The 21,949-nt window shown below is 33.8% G+C and overlaps 1 protein-coding gene across 10 annotated transcripts in view; it reads right to left on the reverse strand.

The window, feature by feature from the left end:
• The window catches only part of SUPT3H (SPT3 homolog, SAGA and STAGA complex component), a 668,918-nt gene that overhangs the window by 167,677 nt on the left and 479,292 nt on the right, over positions 1-21,949 (reverse strand). For all 10 annotated transcript variants that reach the window (XM_056818332.1, XM_056818334.1, XM_007484000.3 and 7 more), the window contains 2 exons: positions 20,242-20,332; positions 14,466-14,605 (listed from right to left, as the gene is read on the reverse strand). In XM_056818332.1, the coding sequence (XP_056674310.1) occupies positions 14,466-14,605; positions 20,242-20,332 (231 nt within the window). The remainder of the gene's footprint in view (positions 1-14,465; positions 14,606-20,241; positions 20,333-21,949) is intronic.

Raw genomic sequence — 21,949 nt, forward strand, 5'->3', positions numbered from 1 at the left:
AGTGGAAGAAGGCCCAAAGGCCTTAGAGAAATCTTTGGGGAAGTCTTCTGAAAGCCAGGAGTTCAAAATAGTACTATACAAAAGATTTTTAAAGCATTAGCCATGGTCATCTGAATTTCATCTGGCTAGACACTTTGATCCAACAATTAACTCACACTGAATCAGAACTGGGACTTTTGGGACAAGATGTGGAAGAAAGCTTTGGTGAGGACATAGCATGGAGTTAAGAAAGATTGAGCCTATTTCTCCTAATATTTTGCATAAAAAATAAGGACTGATTTTTAAGATATGGCTTTGAAATTTTTTCTTTGTAAAATAATTTTTAAAAACTAGATATTTCCCTGTTGTTATAAGCAGAGCTAAAGAAAGAGGAAAGTCTTAAAAACCTAAACAGTCAGCTGCGTTCTGTTTTCTGAGATAATCTTGTAAGGGAAGTATGAAAAATCTAGCTTTCTACATGAGAAGCTGGGAGAGGAAAGCCCAGGTTTGAGGCTGATTAGCTATTTTAATACAATACATTATTACTCAATTTCTTTTATCATTTATAAATACAATACTCACCACTATGAAAAATATACTAATTTGTGAACCATAGGTCTTGCTTAGTACAATACCACAAGTGATGGTACCACATGTCAAATTTCACAGAAAGCTGTTAAAAATTATAGAAGGAAAGCTATTTGAAAACACGGTTGACTATCATCAAGATTGATAATTTGGAACATAAATCGAACTTAAGGAATATTCTTTACCAAGTTTATCACATTTTATAAGAAAGCAGCTCTTTCAGAAGGTATGGCAGAATAGAAATACAGGAAAAATCTGAAGTGTTGAATAGACAAAATTAAATAGATTTCATATTAAGACAAATGTTGGCCATGTCATATTTTTAGATAGCTTCACACTCAAAAAAGTATTGCTTTTCACCACTTCATACAAGACAGTCTGATCAGTACAGGACCAGGTCCAGGATAAGAGACTATGGGGGTGGGGGGCGAGCCATAGCACATATAAGATCCTTTGGCATTCATGACATAATTCATGTCTATCATAAGACAAAAGCATCACAGATTTAAAGCTGAAAGAGATCTGAGAGATTATGATGTCCAACTCTCACAACTTAATGATAAAAAAAAAATTGGATGAGAAATGTTCAGTGTCTTGTTCAAGGTCACACAGGCTTAAAGCAGCAGTGCCAGAATTTGAATACAGGTCTGCCTATTTCAAATCCAAATCCCAGTACTCTCATTATATCATGTCAAATGATTCCTATCTTAGAATTTAGATTCTATACATCGGACACCACTTTAACAATGGCTTTACTATACTTTATTGTTGCCTCTAAATTATTTTCCTCTTCGTTATTATTTGTTTTGAAATTCTGTTTATTATTATTTCTATACTTGTTTATTATTATTTACAATGTGATACAACTGAAAATGAATGCTTGAAAATTTTTACACTGCGCTCGTTGTGGAGACAAAAAATTGGAAAATGAAGGGATGCCCTCCGATTGGGGAATGGCTGAACAAATTGTGGTATCTCTTGCTGATGGAATACTAATGTGCTAAAATGAGTAATGAGCTGGAGGAATTCCATGTGAACTGGAACAACCTCCAGGAAGTGATGCAGAGTGAAAGGAGCAGAACCAGGAGAACGTTATATACAGAGACTGATACACTGTGGTACAATCAAATATAATGGACTTCTCTACTAGCAGCCATGCAGTGATCCAGGACAATTCTGAGGGACTTATGAGAAAGAACACTATCCACATGCAGAGAAAGAACTGTGGGAGTAGAAATGCAGAAGAAAAACATATGATCAATCACATGGTTGGATGGGGATATAATTGGGAATGTAGACTCTAAATGATTACTTTATTGCAAATATTAATAATATGGAAATAGGACTTGATCACTGATGCATGTAAAAACCAGTGGAATTGCTAATTGGCTATGGGAGGTGGGGATGGAGGAAGAGAGGGAGAGAACATGAATCATGGAACCATGGAAAAAAATTCTAAATTAATAAATGTAATAAATAAATAAAATAGAAAGAAAATGAGTGCTTGACCTAGAGTTAGAGGGCCTTAGTTCAAATCCTGACTCTGTGCTAAACTTGTTTATGACCCCTTTTAAGATTTATAAACTGGTGTGTTACTATCTATTCCCTATAAATCTACTTCTTGGTACTTTTTGGAGGTATTATATGAGCTAATAAATATCTAATAAATTCAAAATGAATTTTTTTTCTGGGAAGAAAATAGGTAGCACACTTAAGTAATCTTCAAGGTAGCCCAAGGCAGGGGCAAAATCTCATATGGGAATTTCCTCATTAACCAAAGTAAAATTAAGTCTCTACTGCTGATGTAATTTCTGATGATTGGAAGAGAGTTCTGCTATATTTCTGCTTAATGAAATTCTTTTCTTCCTTTGGGGTCATTTTCACCATGAAGCCTTATTTGAGATCTCTATAGAGAGGTGATGCATCTTTCCTCAGATATCTCATGTCACTAGTTTGACCTCTCTCACACTAATATTCTTGCTTAAGCAGCAGCATGATATAGTGGGAAATATGCTAGACCTGGGAGTCAGGAGAGATTTGGGTTTCAAATCATGTGTCTAACACTGGACAGCTAAGTCAGAGGTATAACTTAGACTCTTGATTTACTCATATAAAAAAAGGTAATAATTCTATTTCTCATACCTAAAGTACTAGTAGAGTCTTAATAAAGGAAGCATTTTTGTATATATTTAAGCACTATATCAATGGGAGTTGTCATTAATTATAGTATTTAGAAGCATATTCCCTTTGTATCACCAGAGTATAACCAACACTTTTTTCTCCAAGGATCTGTAACTTTGTTTAGCATAGGTACTAACTTCACTGACCCAGAGCATAGCTTTAAAAAAAAAAAAGATGATTTGCTTAGAAAATCAATTATCCATCCCTTTACCCCTTTACCTCCACTCCCTGGACTTTTTAAAGCATCTTTGAACTGAAAGTGATACTTGAAAAATAGCCATCCAGTAATTTGTCACAAGCTCTATATTCATTATCAGTAGCATCCTGTCAAACTAATTCTGGGAAGGAATCCCTCCAATCACATCCTTGGCAAGGGGTCATTCAGCTTGGAACCCTGTCTTAAATTGTGATGTTCAGAACTGCCTCTTTATCCTAGGTAAGTTTTAATGAGCAGGGTTATCTCCTTTTCTTAATATAGTCCAAGTTTTGGCTACTAAACTATACTGATGATTTTTTTTTATCAATCTTGTAGTCCACTAAAACCTTCAGATCTTTTTCAGACAAATACCATTTAACTATTTCTCTCCTATTTTTGTAGAATTGATTTTTTGGAATCCAAGAATATAATTTTGCATTTGTATTGTTGAATTTCATCTTGCTGGATTCAAATAATTTCTCCTGACCTTTTAAAATCTGAACTCTATCAATCAGTGTATTATTAAGTGACCTTCCTAGGTTTGGTCATCTGCAAATTTGAAGAGCAAGCCATCTACACTGTTATCTAAGTCACAGATAACAATTAAAAAGCATAGGCACAAGAGCTGATCCTTGATGTCATCCAGTAGTTTCTACATTTTACTGACATTGAACCTTTTCAGTCTGGCCATCTGATCTGTTTTGAATCCAACTGTCTAGTCCACTTTTCTCTATTCCCCTCTGAACCCCGAGAATTAATGAGATACTTTATCAAGAATTGTAGTCACTTTTTCCAGATTGGCAGATCCTATGGGAGCTTGCTTTCTGTTGACAGTATTTTTGGGATAGGATAGATAAATGAGAGATTAGTATCATGCCATAGTGAGGCATTAAAGGAGGACTTCAGAATAGGGCAGTAGTTCTTAAAGTGGGGTCCATGGACCTTTGGGGTACTCTAGATAAAAAAATTTTTCATATTAGTACTAAGATGCTATTTGCCTATTAAAATATTCCTCCCTTTCTCAACTAAACAACTGTATGAGGTCACATTTTCTTCATACACTTCACCCAAAACAACATATTGCAACAGAATTGAATGCAGAAGCTGATATGAGAATCCAGCTGTCTTCTATTAAGCCAGGCATTGTAGAGATTTGCAAAAATATGTAAAATGATGCCACTCTTCTTGCTAAATTTTTAAAGTTTTTTAAAAAATAAAATCACATGCTATTTTTGTTATCATGTAATGCACTTATTGTTACTTTGAAATGGACTAATAAATATTTTAAAACTGCATAGGCTTTAATTTTTAATATGGAAAATATCAATAGATAAAACAAACATATACAAAAGCTCTTTGAAGTCTTGAATAACCTCTAAAGGAGCCCACCAAAAAGTTGGAAAACCACTACCGTAGGTAAGCATTGACAGGTATTCAATAAGTGTTTATTGAAATTACTGTTGTATTGAAGATAATGTGGTAAAGTAGGAAGGGAACTGGATTTGTAGTTAGAAGAACAAGGTTTAAGTCTCATCTTTGCTTCTTTAATGCAAGTAACAATAGCTGGTCTTATATAGTGTTTTATTTAACATTTATAAAATGCCTTACAAATGATATTGTTTTATCCTTACAATAACTCACAAGAAGAACATAAAGCACTATGATCTCTATTATATAGATGAGGAAATTTAGGCTTAGAAAGGTACAATGACCTGCCCCTGGTTGCACAGATAGGAAGTGAGAAGTAGGATTCAAGGCCGGGTCTCTCCTGCCTTTAAATTTAGCATGCCTTTTACTACATCGCATTGAGTCTTTCCGACACATAAGTGAACAATTAGAGCTTATTACCTATATAGTCTTTACTTCTCAATTTTGGTTTCTTTATTTATAAAATGAAGGACTTGAACTAGACCTCTAAAGTCTCTCCTCATTCTAAATTTCTATAACTTGCATATATTCTGGTTATTAGTGAGTATAATATATGCATATATTCTATAGAGAGAATCATCATTTTCACTCATATCACATGTGACTCTTCATGACCCCATTATTAGCAAAGACACTGGAGTGGTTTGCTGTTTCTTCCTCCAGCTCATTTTACAGATGAGGAACTGGTGCAAACAGAGTTAAGTGACTTGTCCAGGGTTATGTATGGTAAAGTCTGAAGTCACATTTGAACTGGCAAAGACAAGTCTTCCCGACTCTTGGCCTGGCACTCAGTCTGCTGCACCACCTACCTGCCTGCCCCTGTATAGAATACTAGAAGTCAAAGAATGAAGAAAGTATAAAATATAATTAACATTCCAACCATAGTAAATATAATCTTTCTTTAAGAGATTCATTTCAACATTCGATTCAAGTACTCACTGAGCCCCTACTGTGAGTCATGTGCCATGCTGGGTAATAAGGGTAAAAAGACATGAAAGAAACAAGTCCTCTCATCAGAAGCCTTACATTCTACTGAGGAAAACAACACACACAAAGACAAGTCAACACAAAGTAGACGCACAGCATAGATAGGGAGAATCACCGAAGACGAGAGGGTTTGGTAAGTCTGTCGCGGGGTGTCCGGGGGTCCGTGACCGACGCTGGAAAGGGGCCTGGGATCCGGAGAGGCCGGGGCGTAGAGGGAGTGTTCTGGGCATGGGGGACACACAGCCTGCCCAGACACAGAGACAAGAGATGAAATGGGGAAAAGCTTGGGGGAAAGCAAGTAGACAGATTTTGATGGAATGTGTGTGAGAATGAGTAATGTAAAACCAGTCATCAAAGACAAGCTGGAGACTGCTTGGGCAGCATGTTAAATCCCAAACAGAGGAGCTTATCTTTGACCTTTGAGGTAAGAGAGGCACTGATGCTTCCTGAGCAGCAAAGTGACATGGTCAGATCTGTGCTGTAAGAATGTCGATTTAGCAACTGGATGAAGGATGGATTTTATATGGGAGAAATTGGAAGCAGGGAGAATTAAGAGGCAACTGCAAAAACAGAGGTGAGAAGTGATGAGGCCTGAACTTGTGCAATGGCCATGTCGGTGGAGAAAAAAGGAGTAGAGAAAAAGCCAAGAAAGCAAAATAAAAAAAGACTTGCTCTCCTATTGGGTATGACAGAGAAGAAAGTATAAAGAATCAAGGGGGATTCTAAGGTTATAAATCTGTGTGAGTAGAAACATGGTGGTTCCCTCAATATAACAGAAAAATTAGGAAAATGAGTGGACTTTTTTAGGGGGAGGGGCACAAATGAGTTCTGTTGGGGGAATTTTGAGTTTAAGAGACCTATGGGACTTATTTGAATAAAAAAAAGGGGGTTACTATGTACTAGGAACTATTAACTGGTAATCACTTGGGATACACATACAAGAGAGCAATTCAATCTCTGCCCTCAAGGAGCTTACATTCTAAATGGATGTGGAGAGCCAAAACATAAAGGGGAGCTGGAAGAAGAGAGTACACACAGTTGTTGGTAAGTGATGTGGAAGTTCAGCAATGGCAATATTAGGCAAAAGGTCCTCTTACCAGAAGCCAAAATCTCAGGAGCAATCTATGATCCAGTGGTAGGGAGATAAGTAGAGTGATCTGAGAGCATCTACACAGAGATATCTCCAGTAGGGATTTGGTAATGCAAGACTGGATCTCAGGAGAAACAGTAAGACTGGATATTTAGATTTGAGAAGCATCTACATAGAGATGACCCTTAAAAAGAGAAGAGTATACAGAGAGAAGCTTGAGGTTGAGCCCTGGGTACAAAGTTGGGGAGGTACTAGTAGATGGTGATCCAGAAAAGGAGATTGAGAGGAATGGTTAGGAAGATAGAAGGAGAACCAAGAGAGAACATAAAGAGGAAAATCCAGAGAGAAGAGAGCATCCATGGGGAGGAGATGGATAACGCTCATCATCAAACATCATTGAGAGGTCAAGACTAAGAATTAAGAAAAAGCCATCAGACTAAACAATAGATTATTGATGGACATGCAAAGGATAATTTCAAGTAAGTCCTGGGGCCAGAAGCCAGGTCAAAAGATGATAAGAAGTTAGCAAGAGATCAGGAGGTGGAAGCAATAAATGTAGAAAGTTGTCCCCACCCCCACACCCCCGCCCCAGGGGTTTGGTTGTGAAAGGGAAGAGAGCTATAGGATGACAGCAAGATTTCAAGAATGGTTGAAGAAAAAAAGATTCTAGAAAATAAGATACGAGGGGATAGGATCAAGGGTGCAGGTAGATGGGTGGACATTGGCATGAATAAGGGACATTTCATGCTTTGAAACTGGAACAAAGAAGAGAATGGTAAAAGTTGTAAAGGTGATTTTGAATATAGACTGGAATGGAGAAGGTCATGACAGATGGCCCCATTTTTCTCTATAAGTTGTGAGGGGAAATTCTCTACTGAGGAGAAGAGTGAAAGCATAAGCTGCTTGAGCAGAGAATAGAAGGTTTGGAACATAGGCTCTACAATGATAGCAGGGTTAAAAAATTCATTTTATGACACATGTAAAAAACCCAATGGAACTGCTCATTGGCTATAGAAGGGGGGTTGCAGGAGGGGAGGGAAAGAACATGAATAATGTAATCATGGAAAATATTCTAAATTAATTAATTAAATAAACTTAATTTAAAAAAAGAATTCATTTTTGCAATCAGGGACTAATGCTATTACAAAATATAAAATTTTAGTCTGCTTCTGCTATCTGACCCAGATGTACATTGAATTAGATAAGCTTTATAAGACATATCTTCTAAAGACATAAATAATATAAAAATTTTTTTAATCTTATAAATAAACAATTAGATTACATATAAATGAATGTTGAAATTTGGGCAACAGACATTCTTCAACCACTGGGTCTTTCCTGTGCAGATGAATAGGCTAAACTCTTTCTCATGATTATAGAAAAAGCTCTGTAATGTTATAGCTTTTGACACATAAACTGGAGCATTTGAAGGACCTCACCATTGATTACAAATTCCTCTTTCACTGGGACTCCACTAGTTTCCTTCATGGTGGAAAATACTTTTGGTCAATACATAGTTCTCTATTTTTATCTACTATATGATAGCACAATGAGATTTTTTATATATTTTTTTATCTTTAATTAATTATGAGATGGTAAAACTGTAGGCTATTGATGAATACTGTTTGAAAAAGTGTGATAGTTTCTTAATAATACCCTGATCATGTATAGTTGATTCTCTTTAGATTTTGCTAAGATAGTGTAAAATTGAGATTTGAACTCTGGACTTCAATCCCCACAAGTCCTTGCTCCACTTCCTCAAAATGCTTTGTAATCTCATGGAATTCTAAGGTGGGCGAGATTGAGAAGGTACTTAAGCTGATTGCAATGGCTTTTGAGGTCTCTCTTCTCTTTTTGGACTTCCGTTTGGAGCAGATGTGGCTCTTTCCATAATGTAGGTGAGGTCTTGTCTAGGCCTCTGGCCTAGGCACGTTTTCCTTATCCTGTATTCTCTTTAATCCTTAATCCTTAATAAACCTCTAAAAAATATAATACTCCTTGCAGAGAGAAACTAATTTCTACCTGCCTCAGTCTAACTAAAATTTTAATCTTTACAATAGGCAAGGAGACATACTTTTCTCACAATAAGTTTCTTACAATATTAATAAGGTACTAGATTTTTATATCTATCTTACACTTTACTCCAGTGCTACCATCTGGAACTCTTTGATTCCTTACCTCAATGTACTCATGATTATATAGTCTCCTGCAAGAATCTTTTCCTTCCTTACCTCTCCTCCCCTGCCCCGTCCCTGTCTCTTTCCCTTCCACCCCTCCGAAATCTGGGCAATCAGCATAGACACATGAGTTAGGTCCTGAGTTGAAAAGGAGAAGACAAGTAAGCCAGATTGCTTTTCGGTTACAAATGTTCCTTGAAAGCCAGGGTCTATCTTCTCAGTACTAATTTTGATACAAGATTTTCCTTGAATTTCCACATGGCAGCAATATTGGGAACAATTCTATCTCCAGAGAACTAAAGATGAATACCACCCAGGGACAACAGAGAAGCACATTCTTTGTGTAAGTAGGACTGGGGATTACAAAAAATGGCAAAAAATTCCCTGCTCAAAGAGCTTGCTATCTATTAGTAGAGACAACAGGTAAACAACAAAGTCAAAACAGGGTACTCAAAGAACAAGGTGAGGATTACTTCAGAGGAAAGCAAGGAGGCAGAAATAAGGACCAAGAGTATCCCCAGGTATGAAGGACAGTAAGTGAAAATGTCCCAAGTCTAGAGATGAAGTGTTTTATGCAAGGAAATGCCAGGAAGTATCACCAGATTGCAGAGGTACATGGAGAGGAATTAGATTTAAGAAAGGACCAAGTCATAAAGGGCTTTAAAAACCAAACACAGGATTTTACATTTGATCCTTGAGGTTAGGAACCACTGGATTATACTGAATAGAAAATGATATGATATGGTCTAACATTAGGGAGAGCACTTTAATGACTAAGTAGTAGAAGCACTAGAGTGAAGAGAGATTTAAGGCAGGAACCACTCCTAGAATGAGTTCTTCATCAGTCATATTACTGAGCAAAAACAATGACAATTTAATTACTGCCAAGGTAAGCAACAACAACAACAACAAAACCTTGAAACTGTCAAGATTATTTGAAATATGCTTCACTATTTCCCCAAGTGCACAATACGTCTTGAGATACTAGGTAATGATAGTATGAAACCATTACCCTCTTTGTGAGTTTAAAATGGATTAGAGTTCCTATAAAAACTTCATATACCCTTTAAAACAAAAACTAGGAAAAAGAAGAATTTTCTGTCTGGCCTAACTTGCAAGAAAAAAACTGATTGACATCAGGAAATATGGATATTTATGAGCTGAAATTTAACAAAAAACTTTTGCTGACCTGATAGAAAAATGAATATCACTGTTTAATAATTACTTCTTCCACTGGGAATCTACATATCTTTGAGGAGTCCCTCTTTCAGCCATGACAACAATTGAAACTAGTATCAAAATAAATTAAACTTACAACTAGACCTTTAAATAGCTCTACCACAAAGTACTAAACCAAAACATTTTTTTTTTCCCTTCAGATAGATTTTATTTGTTATTTAAATTCCCTCGAAAGCAAAAAGGCAAAATGCTACGCCTGGTTTCCTCCTCTTCTTCTTTTTTTTTTTTTAAATATATTTTATTTGATCATTTCCAAGCATTATTCGTTAAAGACATAGATCATTTTCTTTTCCTCCCCCCCACCCCCCCATAGCCGACGCGTAAGTCCACTGGGCATTAGATGTTTTCTTGATTTGAACCCATTGCTTTGTTGATAGTATTTGCATTAGAGTGTTCATTTAAAGTCTATCCTCTGTCATGTCCCCTCAACCTCTGTATTCAGGCAGTTGCTTTTTCTCGGTGTTTCCACTCCCATAGTTTATCCTTTGCTTATGAATGGTGTTTTTTTTTTTCTCCTGGATCCCTGAAAGTTGTTCAGGGACATTACACCGCCACTAATGGAGAAGTCCATTACGTTCGATGATACCACAGTGTATTAGTCTCTGTGTACAATGTTCTCCTGGTTCTGCTCCTCTCGCTCTGCATCACTTCCTGGAGGTTGTTCCAGTAAACCAAAACATTTTAAGAAAATGAAGTATATTTAAATATACTGTTCTCACTAAAAACAAAAAATTATTAATCATTTTAGTGAGAAAATGTTTTCCTATCATTAACAAACAAATAAAATATTTATTTTTAAAATTCTTATTTGTTTTATTCTTGAAAATTTTTTCTTTCATATGGTTTATAATGCAGATAATAATGGTTTAATAGTGCATATATTTTATAAATAAATTATGTATATATAGGGTGCATATGTCTTACCTGTTCTTTAAGATTCAGCTCATATACCAACTTTCCCCAAGAATGAATGAAGAAAGTATTTATTAAATGTACAAAGCACTCAGCTAAACTGAAGGTACAAATAGAAAAGGAAGGCAATCCTTGCTCTCAAGGAGTTCACATTCTAATGAAGGACAGAACACACATGGAAGCCTAATCCTCTTGGCTTGAAGTGTACTTCCTCTCCTCTGATCTCTTAAATGTTTATCACTTAAATTCTATTTTGTACTTTATTTGTGAGTATCTATAATCTCATTTATTAGATTTCAAGCTTTCCCAGTGCCTGATAGTACATTGCACAAAGTAAGATTTGTTGAATTAAAATTAATAAATCTCATTTATACCTAAAGTCTTATGGTGTTTAATACTAAAAGTTTAGTGAGGTAATAAAGTAAATTATGAAGAGTATACAGAAAGTTTATCTTTCATATAAATCTAGTTGGTTCAGCTTCTCTTCATCAAACCTTTGTAAAACCTAAACCTAGGATTTCTTGTGAGTTTTTACTTCTTTCATAATTTTTTTTCTTTAAAATTTATAATAAAAGAAGAAAAAAGCGAAAACCAAATAAGATCTGTTTGCAGATCTGCACTGTATTCATGCAGTCTAGGGGAGAATGTAGTAAACAAAGTTTCTGCAACCATAAGTGATGCTTAAAGGAAAATTAAATCACTGAGTGATGCCAGAACTGATTATTCTACTGCACTTTAAAAGCAAAAGGCTGCCTTCTATGAGCCCAAAGTGGTTTCATATGGACAGCCACAGTTGTGGTTTACTCTTGAAACTGTAACCTGTCAAATTAGAAGCAGGCAATGTCTTGGGCCTTTAACGGTTCCACTTTCTACGTCTACAGTCAAGTTATGTCTAGAAGTTTAGCCTTTATTTTCCCCCTGCAGCTACAGTGTCTGTTATTTGGACAAGGAGCATCTCAAGGCTACTCTTTGTTATCCAGGCGAGAGGCTCTTAAAATAACAAAGCAAAGTTTCTTGAAATGACCAATTTAATTTGCATGGCCTTCATGGACCTGAATTAGTTTTCCAACTATATAAGATGGTCATGAATATGGTGGTTACCCAGTCCATATTCTGGGTGTATGTGTATGCAAGCATTACAACTGTATACCAAAGCAAAGAAACTATGGGCACACCCTTGGTCCTTCTACTCTGGAAACCTGAGCACTGCTGAGAGTTCCTGGCACCTTGTTGATTCATCATTTTGCAAAGTAATAACATTCCTCTTTATCAAGAGTTTAGCATTTGCTTCAGGGATCTCAGGTTCTGATCTTTCCCTGCCTATGGTAGGATACATTTCCAGGCAATGGCAATGGGCTTGGTTAATAGAGATTTTCCAGGCAAAACTGAAAAGCTATTTGTTCAATTTCACTAATGCTCATGAGTAGTGCTAAACGTTCTTTAATACCCAGCAGTAAAAAATAAACGCAAAGTGATGCAGAAGCTCACAACACATTTTGCTGGCTTGAAAATATAATTTTTAAAAATGTTTTAAAATAAAGCATAAACAATATTTTCTTTCTGGATAATGCATCATAAATGAAACCATGCCACTAAACAATCATATCCTGTTTAGGACATAATGACATCAGAAATATGTGTTTATCATCTGCTCTGGACAACTTAGCATGCTTTTGGCCCAAGGCAAAGTGGAACTAAAACCATTTGCAGTTGTCCAAAACCAAGATAACCACACATTTCTGAGGTAATTGATACCTAAAAGGAACACTGCCTTTAGATCACAGTTCATGATCTAAGCATACTAATTCTTTAAAGAAGGTTGTTAAAGTTTATAAAGCATGTATGTCTATTGGACTTCCTCCAAAACTTAACATGGGATAATTATATTCTACTGAACAGAGAAACTATGATAAAGTAGGCAACTTAGCACAATAACCACCCATCTTTTGGAGATCTGGCATTTCCTTGTTTTCCCACTTAAAAAGCAGGACAAATCAGTGATTTCTTGAAGGCCAGGTTATAATAGCAATAAAAATGAATATTTCTTCTCTTTGTAAGATGTGACAATAAAAATTAATTACTATGAAATTGCCTTGAGGTAAAGAAAAACAATATTATTAGTCCATTTTATAGCTGAGGAATCTGAGCAGCAGCTGTCTAGCCATTAAGAGAAAAGAATCAAGCCTTTAATTCTATAGATAAGCTAAAATTTAGAGTTACTGTTAACAAATAGCTATCATTAACTTGAAAGTATAGCAATATGCAAAGTATAAATGCTCTGGAGTCTATAATAATAATAACAATAAAATAGTAATATTAATAATAATATAAAGATGATTGCCTAATTTCAAACCCAAACATCTTTTTTAATGATATATGCCCATACCTAAAGTGCTCAAATTTATCTTTGTTTTAATTGTAAGGTTAAAATTGTAGATGTGTATTTAAAAAATGGTCATTAATAGACTGAAAGTATGCTATTCACAATGATGAGATTCAGTTCTTCTTCTAGGAAAGGGATGGAAACCAGAACTCTTGGTACACCATTTACTTACTGTATTACCACAGGCAAATAATTTTACCTTTCTAAGTCTCCATTATCATTAACAAAATGGGATGAGGGAGGGAAATGGATTCTCTAAGACCTTGCCAGTTCTAATATTTTATGAAATATTAGCTTTTACATAATATAAGTTTTTAAGTGGAAAAATGGACAAATTTGAAAAGAAACCTGTTCTTCAAGACCAGTAGAAGATATTTTCAATGATTAAAGCAAGAGAAAAATGTTATTTCTTTTCATTTAGGAAAATGTGAAAGAATGACTTATAGAAAAAGTAAGAAAAAAAGAGTGAAACAGGAAAGGGCAGAGAGTGAGATAGGCAGATTATAGAAGAAAATGATAGAGGGATGCTTTAAATAAAGAAGAGGATTGAGGAGTAGGAAGAATAGCAGAAGAAAATAACAAATGAGAGAAGGCTAGTCTGTGGCCATTCATATTATAAAGGGAAAAAAATATAATTGGAGGGAAGAGGAAAAAGGAAGACTTTTTTGATGCAATCTAAAAAATAATATATAAGCAAAGTAGAAGTATCACAGAAAAACATTCTTGGTTCCTTAAGTCTGTATGTGCACATACATTTAACTCGGTAAATATATTCTCCAAACATGCTATAGGAACATATATATATATATATATATATATATATATATATATATATATAAATGGTTATATGGGGAGCAGAAGTTTCTATATATAGAAAAGGAAAGATATATGCATTTATCTATTTCTCTAGCTATCTGTCAAGAGTAAACACAAATATTCTGCTAATTAAAACTAGCTATATTCCTCAGATGTACATAAGAAAGGAAGATAGGTCATATGTCAATAGAATGCATTTTATAATTCTCTTGGATATAATTCTTCATCTTAAAGAAGATACGTAAAGGAAGATCATTACTTTCATTTCAGCATGACACATGGAAAATTACTGACTTAATACAAAGATGATGAAAGAAATAAGTGAAAAGGAGAGTAAGAAGAAAGAAGAACAGGGGTTAGGAGAAAAAGAAGAGAGCAAAACAGAGAAATCAATGGAAATAATCAATTTCTAGCAAAACATTAGGCCCATCAACACATGTAACATAATAGGCTGGATATAAGGAGAAAAGACAAGACAAAATAGTGTACCTCCATTCTCTCTTGCTTAACATCATCGATCTCATCATCTTCAAACATCGCCAAGAGTTCTCCTGTCTGATCGATAGAGTGGAGGAAGTCCTGAGCTACTTTTTGCCTTTTGTTGACATTGCTACTGCTGCTGAATTTATCTTCATACAGATAAGAAAAAGAAATAAAAATAATTTTGTCAGTAATTCTGAAAAGCAATATCAATTATTCCATGCTGAATCTGTACAGAATCTCTTTGGAATTGAATTACAATCATTTTACATATAAAAATACACTTGGCTTTCTCCTAAATCAGTGAACAGAAATCAAGAGCACTGGCTTTGTCTATTACTTCTATTCTTTGTTTATACTCTTTGGAAAAATAGTTTTGCATATTGGGTTTTCATCTATAAAATGGTGATAATATGACCTACTACCTACTTACCTTAAAGGGATATGAAAAATATTTAATTGTATAAATCTGACACTTTGCTTCATGTTTTTGCTATTATTTTGTCCAAACATAAAGCCCAATTCTTACTTATAGAAAAGACTTTATTAGTAAAGCTCCCCATGAGCCTGTCTATAAGAAAAATCTACATAAATGGGGTGGTAATGAAAAATGTAGCCCTGTCTATCTTCAGTTCTGATCTGTTGGGTAGTATAAATGGTCCTATCACATTTCACTGGTTTTAAGGGTCAGGATCCCTGGATCAAGGATGCAGAACTAAAAGAGACTCTAGAGAGTTGTGTCCCATTCACTCCCTACACCAATACCATTAATTTTATAGATGCGGAAATTGAAGCCCACTTTATGTCTCACAGCTAAGGAAATTGGTGAAACTATCATTTGAATTTTTCTATTTCTTAACCCTTTTTTGCAGTTCTGGAAAGCAGCAATATAGGTAGAAATCAAGTGAATGTAGCAAAAGCATGAAAAGAGATAAAATTTAAAATTCATTATGATACTAAACCTGGATATGTAAGATAATATTAATACTCATAAATAGATTGTCTTTTGCTTACAAAGTATCCAGAATGAAAAAAAAAACCCTTCAAAATCTATAAGATAAGGGGAGAGGATCTCTAAAGAAGCCTTTCCAACTCAAATCCTGTGTGAGTTAAAAAAAATCATAGGTGACATGTATCAAAGCATCTTAATGATAATAAAGTGCTCTCACAACAACCATGAGTTTGGGATATTACAAGTAAGATTCTCATTTTGTCAAAGAGAAAAGTGAGACTGAGAAGCTAAGTGAATTGCCCCAGTGATTACAAAGTTAGTAAGTGTCTGGAGCAGGATTCTATCCCTTGTTTTTCCTTATACTAAGTTTGGTGGATTTATCTTTTCAATCTGAGTACATGTCTGATGCCACTGGAATCTGGAATAAATTCATTCATCTGAATAAATTTTAAACATTTCTTCCCATGGCTGATACATGTGAGACCTGTTTTATCTGGTGTTCAAAACTGGCTTTTACCAGATTCATTCATTTTTTTAAAAAGGCAAAAACAAGATATCACTCAAGATATGACTCAAAGTCAAGAGAAGTAACACATATTAAGAAAAAGAAAATCCTGCATTTCTAATCTTTTTTAGTTTTTCCAATGGCATCACTCCAGGATGCATTTATCATAAAGAATGACTCATATCACTTCTGTGTGTTGTCCTATTAATATTTTATAAACCAATGAGTAAGATGGGATTTAATGAATGGTACTGAACTCTATAATCTTTAAGGTTCCTTTCAGTCCTAAGGTTTCATTATTCTGTAATTAAAAGATAACAAATAGACAACCTTCACCTTAAATACCTGAAAACAGAGGACAGTTGGTATATATTTAATATCTCATCATTGTCTAGCAAAATTTACAAGTACAACAATTAGAAAAAATAACCAGCTTAATATGGTGGATTCAGAGAAGAATCAATATATCTTCAATGGATCTATCTCTACTTTCTGTAGTTATCTGTAGTTTACAATGACTCTTTCTAGAAGAGAAAGGATCTTTAAAAATTGTGAAGGGAAATTCCTGGGAGAATTAAAAGGGAGATTTAAAAAACCTGAAGCAAGGGGAAACTTTTTACATCTAAATTATTTAAATGGGGATGAAGAACATGTAAAAAATTGGAAGAGACTCCAAATACATTTTATTTTACTAGTTCTAAACAATTCAATTCAATTAAAATCATTTATTAAATGTCTGTTGTGCAGAAAACACTGTCATAGGGCATAAAATAACTATTTGGTTTTTTTAAATTTTTATTAAAACCCTTACCTTCCATCTTAGAATCAATACTGTGTATTGGTTCCAAGACAAAAGAGTGGTAAGGTCTAAGCAATGGGGTTTAAGTGACTTGCTCAGGGTCACATAGCTGGGAAGTGTCTGAGGCTGGATTTGAACCTAGGACTTCCCATCTCTAGGTCTGGTTCTCAATTCACTGAGTTACACAGCTGCCCCCCAAAACAACTCTTCTGTACCCTCAAGAAACTTATATTTCACTGGAATATCAGTTTAATTAAGAGGAAAGATACTATACATTAGTGGGAACAGAAAGACCATAGAACTAGAAGTATGAAGAATATATAAATGCTTATTGTTCTCCCCATCTCATACCTCTCCCACAACTTAACTTGGGAGACTTAAGTCTGTATATTACTTGAACTGGAGAGTTCTGGCCTGTAGCAAAGTTAAAGCTAATCAAATAATTGCACTAAATTTGGCCCTAATGTGGTGGGTACCAGAGAGTCACCAGAATGTTTAAGAAGGAGCCAAGAGGCTTGTATTAAAAAACAAAACAAAACAGAGCAGGTTAAAGTTTCTGTGCTGATCCATTATAAGATTGGGGCAAAATACAGAGATGGAGAGAAAAGGAAGGGAGGGAAGAAGAGAGGAAGCAGTTATCATTTCCAAGTATTTATTATTACTCAAAAGAATGGCTAACAAAATGTTGATAATTAGAAAAATCAAATACTCAGTTTTAATGAACAGGTAAAATTGACTTTTAATTGACATATTAATTTTTTTAATGTGCAAAAGGATACCATAAAAATAAAAGCCTTTTTAAATAAAACATTCTCATATCTTTTTACTCTGTAAATTGGTTTAATATTTCATATCCTCCATATTTAAAAGAATGAGCACTGAAGTGCCAGTTGGCATTACCCTCCTTCATGTTTAAATGATCATGAGCTCCAAATTGGTGCTACTGAAATGAATGAGACTGTCTTGCATAGTTTCTTGGGGAAGAAATATATTAATCTGTTTGAGATCAACTCTGACACTAATTTTCAAAGTCAAAGGATAATGAGATAACTGGTAGCCAAAGTGAATGACGAAGGACATTTGAAGAGAGAGGGAAGAGGCTGAAGTAACTTGGAATTTTAGTAAAAGGGTCACTTGGAGATTCTTGGGTTGCTTTCTTAAAAGATTCCAGCCATCTGGAGCAGAAAAGTTTGGGAGAATCAAAGTAGGTGAGTCCTAAGATCAAAAGGAGGAAGTTACTATATGTATTCTATAAGTAAAATATCATTTTCGTGATATGTTATTTAATGGGAGATGGTGGTGAAAGAGTACACCTTTATACTGAATACATGGTCAAATTACAGATGTTTTGACTTGAGTTGGTTTTATTTTTTAAGTGACAAAGTAGAGTTCAATCTCAATAGGAAGGGAGGAGAAATGACTGATGTTAAGGCAAAAGGTATCAATAAAATCTACTTTAATCTTTAAAATATGCCTTCTAAAATATGATTATTTGATAATAAAACTAAAAACAAGAGGTGATCTTATTACTAAAGATTTCATTTTTACAAATCAAAGATTACTTCTCCCTAAATTGAGATGATCTACTCATTTTCAAGAGTTAATTGACTTGACATAATTTTGCAAACTGATATCTAACTTAACTCATTAAAGAAATAGCTCCTCAGGAATTATGCCAGCTTAGATGAATGTGAAGAATTATTTAAAATCTTCTTAATTTTGAATAATGATTATTTGCAACAACACATTACTTAATTAATAATTCTTACATCTTCCCTTGAAGGAAAGATTGATTATATAACATTATTTAAATGATAGAAAATTTGAGGCTTGATAAGTGAAAACCTCTAACCAAGTGAATCCTAACAGTATAAAGTAATCTCTGCCCTTATTCTGAAATAAATAAACCAGAACAAAGGCAATGTGGTGCAACAAAAAACTGAGAAGACTTGAGAATCAGAAGATCTCTGTCTAGCCTTTATACTAGAGATCTCCTCAGTCATCACAGCATGATGGGGGGGATAGGGGGGTGTGAGTCAATCCAGCTTCCTTTCTCTCCCATTTCCTCATTTGTGATATTATTAGAATGGACTAAATGCCTTGGAGTCCCTGGTCCCTTCCAGAATGCAGAATCTACACTCTTCCAGGGGTAGAGCTAAGCTGACAGAATAGAACAGAGCAGGTATGAGTCACCATGAAAATCCTCTCCAACAAATATTAAAATAATGCTACAAAATGAATACAGGAGTGAAAGAACCAGAATACAGGATCCTCCAACTAGAAGACCTGTAAGGTCTCTTTAGTCTTTAAGTCTATAATATTAAAATGACTTTTATAACTGTTTAAAATTAAAAACATATCTATTATATATACATACATATATATTTCCAAATGATTAAACTTGAGGAATGCTTAAACAGAATAGACCTTAAAGATAGTTGAATCTCATCTCTTTATTTTACAGAGAAGGAAACTGAAGCTCAGAGAGGAAAAACATAGTATACTAGCAGGAACATTAGATCTGGAGTCATGGGCAGAATCAGGGCTAAGTGACTTTGCAAAGAAACTTTAAAATAATTATTTTTAAGATGGTACAAAATGTTTTATATTAATTCTTGACAACACATTTACTCCTTCATTAGAAGTTCAATAATATTAAGAAAACATCAAGTGAAACTAAACATTGCATCTAAAAGTGTTCCCTAAAAAGTCCAAAATTCAAAGTCCCATTGGTATTAAGTAATGCAGCCAGTATTTAAATTCAGATTGTAAGTCTCCAAATTCTGTCCATTTGATTTTCCATTTTAACATAATTTTAAGTTGTTTTTAAAAATATAATTGAGTTGCTTGGAAGAAAGGTAAAATGTAAGAAAATTATGCCTTATATATCTGTTTAAAACTTCAAGTAGCATATACCAAATAGCATATACCAGTCACACATCAGAATTAAATTACTTTATAGTTATTTCATAAAATATGCCCAACACTTGATAATAAATTAAGAAATGTCTATACAAATGAATTTCAAATATATCTATACACACACACTTTTGCTCATCACAGATGTCTCATTAAAATTACACATATTGAGATCAATTATCCTTTTAATCAACACTAATTTCCTTGTTTCATGAAATTCTGACACTAAGTGAAAGTATTTCCTTTTCTGAAGTCACTTAAACAGAAAATATGAAAGTTAAACTGCTAAGTCAGTTTTTTGAAGATTCCTAAAGTATAGTATCAAAAAGAAACATTTTTTTCTGGATCAAGAAAATACATCCACTATATATGTATACATATGCACACATAGACAAACACAAACACACATATTTATCATACATAAAGAATATATACAAATGTATAAGCACTGATATCAAATTAGATAGTGTACATATGACACTTTGAAACATTAATGAGTAATACAGATATCAGTCATCATTGCCCTTATCATATGTGTATATATATATATATCTATATATACTCATACAGTATGTAGGTACAGGCATCCATAAGGTTAGTATATAATTACCTTCCAGAAGATCATCTTCCTCTATACCTTTGACAATCTTAGATTTGTAGTCACGGAAAAACATATATTTCAGCAGTCTTTTAAGTTTTTTCTATTAAAGAAAAGCATAAACCAATTAGGAGAGAGTATTATACTATATTATATTATATTATATTGTATTATATTATTATATTATATTATGTTATATTATGTTATATTAGTGAGTATGAACTATTCAATTAAATTCAAATTATTGTTACATGTTTGCTATGTGCAAGATTCTTGGTAACATAAATAAAAATAAAAAATAAAACAACCATTAAGAAGGATGAAGTAATGAATTTGTACAAAATAGTCATTTTCAGTAATTCACATGGCTCACCATACATAATGTAAAAGGATACAAAATTGTTATTAAAATTCATCTATCCTTAAGTTCTAATGATACGATGATTTTATTTAGAAAACATCAGGGAATCAATAAAGAAATAATCTGAGATAATAGGTTCAGCAAAATCATAAGCTATAAAATAATTCTTCCAATTAATGTAATTTTTAGAAAATAATAATAATATACATGATAAAATCCAGGAGGCAATACCAGAATTGGAATTATCATTCTAAATAACCAAAAATGTATAAAATATTTGGGACATGAGCTACCAAAGCACATAAAATACTTGTATAGATTCAATTACAAAGTACTCTTTAAAGAAATGAAGACCATTTCTAAAAGCTGCAATAATAGTGTTCATGGCTGGGCCATACCAATATAATAAAAACAATAATACTATTAATATTAATTTATAGTTTTAGTGTTATAGTAATCAAATTATCAAAGTGACACACTACAAAACTCAAAGAAATTCATGTGGAAAAATTAAAGATTTAGAAACAAGGGAAATAATAAAAAGAGGTCAGGGGAAGAGAGACTTCAAGTCTAACATATGGCACTTTTAGATCTCAACATAAAAGAAACATCTAAACTATCTGGTATTGACTTAAAATTAGAGAGATAGATCAAAGGAACAAGCAGACATATGAGAATCTAAAACAATACAACTGAATAATCTAGTATTAAATACACCAGAAAACAAATTATTTAGGAAGAAACTTCCTGTTTGATTTTTTTTTAAATGCTAGAAAAACTGTAAGAAATTATGCTTGGCTGAACATCTTATACTATATATTTCATTTTAAATTCTAATTAGATTAATTACTTTTAATATTTAAGATTGTACCATAAAATTAGAAGAGAAAAAGATAATAAAATTTTCATAGCTATGAGTAGGGGATGTATTCATTCACTGACTCATTTATTTGTTTGTTTATTTATTTATTTTCTAAACCCTTCCCTTCCCTCTTGGAATCAATACTGTGTATTGGTTCCAAGGCAGAAGAATGGTAAGGGTAGGCAATGGGGGTCAAGTGACGTGTCCAGGGTCACACAGCTAGGAATTGACTGATCCAGATTTGAACCTAGGACCACCAGTCTCTAGGCTTGGCTCTCAATCCACTGAGCCACCCAGTTGCCCCTAGGAGATGTATTTATAACCAAACAAGGGATAGAGGCAATTACAAAAAATAAAATAGATAAGTTTAATTACATGAAAATGAAAAGATTCTGTACAAACAAAATTAATATACCTAAGGCTAAAATGGGAAGTGGTCAAATGGGAAAAAAACCCTTTATTGATCAAATTTCTATGATAATTGTAACACACGTTTC

This window comes from Monodelphis domestica, chromosome 2 (assembly GCF_027887165.1).
Source record: "Monodelphis domestica isolate mMonDom1 chromosome 2, mMonDom1.pri, whole genome shotgun sequence".
Lineage (NCBI taxonomy): Eukaryota > Metazoa > Chordata > Mammalia > Didelphimorphia > Didelphidae > Monodelphis > Monodelphis domestica.